This window comes from Belonocnema kinseyi, chromosome 9 (assembly GCF_010883055.1).
Source record: "Belonocnema kinseyi isolate 2016_QV_RU_SX_M_011 chromosome 9, B_treatae_v1, whole genome shotgun sequence".
NCBI lineage: Eukaryota > Metazoa > Arthropoda > Insecta > Hymenoptera > Cynipidae > Belonocnema > Belonocnema kinseyi.
Window position 1 is genome coordinate 7,683,879 of NC_046665.1, and position 5,016 is coordinate 7,688,894.

General features: G+C 39.2%; 1 protein-coding gene across 8 annotated transcripts in view; it reads right to left on the minus strand.

The window, feature by feature from the left end:
• Positions 1-5,016, minus strand: part of LOC117180313 (unconventional prefoldin RPB5 interactor-like protein) — a 184,721-nt gene that overhangs the window by 96,347 nt on the left and 83,358 nt on the right. For 6 of the 8 annotated variants that reach the window (XR_004468026.1, XM_033372746.1, XM_033372745.1 and 3 more), the window contains one exon: positions 3,193-3,281. The exons of the other annotated variants lie outside the window; for them this stretch is intronic. Coding sequence is in view for 3 of the 6 variants with exons in the window: in XM_033372746.1 (XP_033228637.1) it covers positions 3,193-3,252 (60 nt within the window). In the remaining 3 variants the exon portion in view is untranslated. Of the gene's footprint in view, positions 1-3,192; positions 3,282-5,016 lie in introns of those variants that run through there. 8 annotated transcript variants of the gene reach the window in all.

Sequence of the window (5,016 nt, forward strand, 5' to 3'; positions counted from 1 at the left end):
GTTCCAGTATATGCGGCACTTCCCATTCTCGACAATTGACTCAATTTCCCTAGGAGCATTTAGAGGAGCGACATTAAGGTGAATGCCGTAGGAGTGACAGAGGTGGTAATAAAGCACTCTTACTGCCGCATTGTGCCTTTGAATGTAGGTCGTTCCCGCGTTTGGTAGGTCGTTTCCTGCTGTGGTAGAATAGGCGTTCCGCCTACATAGCCCCTTTTTCGGAGAAGTTCAGCACGGTTTCGCAGACGTTGCTGCCAAAAGTGCGATAACTCCGAGTGTTTCTCGCACCACAGAGCATGCAGCCGTGCCAGGAAACCCCGTTCAGGGGCCACACTCGCATCGTAGCACTCTAGCAAGTCGTCATTCAGTTGTTCCGTCCACCTAAAGGTTGCGAGATCCAATCGATCCATCGCATTGAATCCATTTTCATTGGCTCCCCCAGCTCTAGAGTGGTAGGCATTGTTCGCCGACCCATTGTCGGGAGCCCTGCGCGTTCTGTTGTTTTGAAACCCACTTACTACAACTATGTTTGATTTTGTCATTGTTGTTCCCACGAGAAGCTAGGGAAAGGGGTTCGTCCATCCTTGTAGAGCCCCGCATGCAAGGATAAGGCTTCGTACTCTGAGAGGTCGCCCGATATCACAGAGTCACCGTTCTAGACACCTCACCCAGTTGCCATTCAGCTTTCCGCATGGTTTTCACACCTCCGCTTGGGGGTTAATTCCTTCGGGACCACCCCTGGACAATTGTCCGTGACTGCCTATTTATTTCTGTAACCATATTCAGCAGAAACCCTTGGTACAGGGACCCTCTATCCGCGACAAACATGGCAGCGACCACATGTTTATATTTTCATGCACAGTTTGTCGGCAAAAATGCTCATGCGCAAAATCAAATGGCACATCATAGGTGGCGGCTCTCCCCCCTCCCGCGGATTCAACCCCGCTCGCCAAGTTAGGATGGCATGCCTAGTCCCGTGTTTCCTATGTCCATGGCTGTCGGTAAGGTTACCATCTCTGATGATATAACAGATTCCTTCAAAATAATTACTTGTAACATTAACACCAAGCTAAAAATTAGCGTTATTTTCTTAAATTAAGAGTTCTTATTCTGATCCATCTAATAGCTTAATTGGAAAAGTACCTGACCGGAAATCAGAAGTTTTGTGGTTCGATTCCCAATGGGTCAAAAGTTAAATACACATTTCGAAGGACCATTTTTCATGAAGGCAAAAATTTCACTAAAAATGTATGAAATAAAATTAAAGAATGGAAAATCGATAGGTAACTTGGAAAGTTAAGGATATTAAAAAAATAATCAGTAAAAAATAAATTGGAATTCGGATTTTTCTTTGAAATGGCATGCTTGTAAATGATTTGATTTTTACTGCTATAGCAAAGAATTTACAGCAAAGGATTCGATAGCGCATAGATGTATAGAGGACTTTAAGCCTAATCAACTTTCGATAAACGAAACACCAGAAGTAAAAAGAATGAAAAGAGTGGAAGAAGTTCGAAGAAAGAAAGAGAAGACAGAGAGAAACATGAAACAGGAAACGAAGAAAATACATAAGCACCCCAGTGACTTCAGGCCCTACGGGCCTAGGAGTAGGCATGGGGAAAGCATCCCCGGTCCTAATACCCAAATCTCGTCCCAGAGATTTGGGATCTGATTTAAGTTAAAAAATCTGGAAATAAGCATCAATGATCATAAATAATTATAACAAGAATAATAATAATTTCCGGCCTGCAAGAACTGAAAAAAACTTTGAACATACTCGGAGTTATCAGCAGCTCCTCATGCAGACCAGCTGCAGTTACTGTGAGATCAAGAGATAACGTGCAACACCAAGTTTAATGAGTACCATTTGAAAACTAATTAGAACGCAGGATCCTTGCGCCTGATCCGAATGAATTCGTGGATCATCAACGCCAAGTGCAATGCAATTTAAACCGAACACACATTGGAATCTATTTTATTCTGTGTCCCTAATCCAATCCAAAACAACATTTCAATAATTTTAATCTGTTAGTTCAATTAGAATAAATATAACAGTCCGAAATAACCTTTTAATCTTTAGAAATTCGAGAGTCTAATCTAGTTGAATTCGAGGCACATTGCGTATACTATGCAGCAGTTAATTCCATGACACAGTTTTCAATTCAAATTAAGTGTATTTAAAAATCCTCCACCTATCCACCAGTACTAGAAGTTCTGCAGTAGTAGGCTGAAGGTAGTCCGAAATATTTATTTATGATACAAGTATGGGTGACCGCCCTGCGACTGCAAAGGCGTAACAGAATGCGAAGAGTTAAAGAGAAATTCTGCAATCACACGAGTAATAATTGCCTGTGTGGATGTGTGTCACACGGTATTTTATACAACAACCATCCAAGAAAATTATTAAGAACTTTTTACACTTTATCACAAAATTTGAAATCCCGAAACTTTTTTTTTTAGCCAAATTTATACACTGGAACAGCGTTTACCTAAACTCTCACTTATATACTCTCGAGCTTATATCCCTACCATAACTTTCATTTATATCTGCTTAGCATCCACCACCTCTTAGTACCATGTTACAAACAAACCAATTAGCGCGCAAGGCAGCAATTTCCCATCCGCTGAGCAGCACTAGTTGTATCCCCGCCCGAGAGGATATAAGTGAATGTTTACGTTTTCGGACGGCGGTTATAAACGCGGTTCCAGTGTATATTATTTTTTATTTAAGAATTTTTAAAAATATTTTTATTTTTCTGTTGTACAAGGTTAATTATTTCTAAAGTGCGCAAGCGCCTCCAATGCGTCGATTAGCATAATAGATGTCTCTCAAAGTGCGCATGCGCCAATTATACTCTCATACAGTCTTCTTATACAATCACCATCTTTCAAGGTATATGTTGCAAAAAATATTTTCTTTATTAAATAGTTTGAAAAATATTTTTGCAAAATTATTTGATACAATTTGTCAAAGTAAAACTCATATCCGTTAAAGTCGTACCGGTTAAGGTCCTGCCACAACAGACTAATAATTTCTGAGTAAGTATTTTTCCCTATTAGTGGAAACATTTTTGGTTTACCCTTAGAGATTTTACCTATAACAGTAGCTTTACTTACGTTTAGATTATTTGCTGTCTGCTATAATTTCACAGCTTATTTTAAAAAGAAATATAAAAAAGAAAATAACTATACCTCTGAAAGTGCTTGCTGGTGAAGCATTTCTTTATGGAGATTAAACTCTGGATAAAACATTCTGTGTTGACAGGTTTTCTAAGATTTACCTATAAAAAATATATCGTAATGAAAGATAGATATTAAATTGCCAAGCATCTTCTAATTAAAAAGTAAATAAATGTCATGAACTATCATTATTAACTATGACATATATGGTGAAGGCCTTTATCAGTAAGTAGATGTTAATTTTAGCGCAGAGGTCTCTGCGTCAGATTGCCAAGATGTAGGGTCCTACTCTACCGTTATTGCCTTTTCTTTTCACGAATTTATTTAAAAAATCACTACTGAAATATTCACTGCGGGCTGGGTTTGAAACAAAAACCTCTTAAATACATTCGTATTTTATTTGAAGATTTTAAGTGAAACATATCGTCCATCTAATGTTTGTAAAATATCGTTTTTAGAAATATGGCTGTATTAAGCGCAATTTTTGACTACTTCCAGACTATTTATTCAGAGTTGTATGTAAATTATACAAACTATACTCTTGCAACATCATCAATACTACTATCAAAGTTGTATATCTATAGTTTCAGAGCCACTAATGTGATCTGACGAAGGAATCAATGCGATTCCACACAATGATGTTTTTAAAAATTATATTATACTAAGACGATCTGGCCAGGCGGATTTTTTACAATTAAAGACTGTACATAAATGAAGATTACTAAGAAGTTGTTAAATACCGCGTTGAAACAGAGGCTTACCGTGGGCCTTCTTCGTTTCTTAACTGCTATTTGAGCCTTTTAGCATGAGTATGTTTACCGCCGGATAACTCAACTTCACTGGGCATGGGTCTTAGAAAATGTTACTTTGCTAAGGTAGACTTAGAATTACTGTATGATTTTTTATCACAACCAGCGAATATCCACGCCGGCTTCCGACTTTATCAGAAGTATGCACATTTTCCTGGACTTTTGGCAGAGGTAGAGGAAAACTACAAAAAAACCCATTATGTCGAACTTAGCTTTTTTCCGACCGCCGAGTTTGAAAGTGGATATTCGATGTCCAACTGTTGAGTGAACAAGGTCATCTTCAGTATCAAGCCTCCCGCTCAAAATTTAGTATAAGCCAGCAGTCATACATTGCAGATGGTCACCCATCTTAGCAGTATCCGTACTCGAAATGGTTTAAGATCCATGACTCTTACCGTTAAACAACCAGCACAGGTTCCCACTGACAGGCCACGCACCAAAACAGTTCGATAGTGTCTTGAGAACATGAAGCGATCCAAGGATGGCAGCTTTTAAAGTACTGTCTTTGCAGTTCCTTTTTAAGACTCCTGTCCGGAAATTATAGTAACAGTAAAGGCACTTCTCGTTTTAGGCAATGGACCCTAACTCCTTCGGAGCGTTCAGCAGGGCAGAGTCGCGGCCAACACCGTAAGAGCGATACAGATGATAATAAAACACTCTCAGGACTGCATTATGTGCGTAGAGATACCTCGTTCCCGCGCGAATGGGAACCAGGATAGTATGTATTCTAGATGCCAGCGTGTGCATGATACGGTATGCACCTACCACTGGCAGCTTCTTGATTTAAAATACGGTAACGGTATACTAAGGTGGAAATGACAACGTCCTGGCAGGCGAAACTGAAACCCTCTGTATCAGAATTAAACCCTAAGGATCTGAGAAAATCAAAATTTTGCTCTTTTGACAAAGGCTGTTCTTCTACATTTCCGAATCTGACCTCAGAAAAATTCCATCACCCTCAGTTTTCGAGATATTCTAACCTAAAAGGGTCAAAAACCCGTTATTTTGATGTGTTCGAGACCCCGTA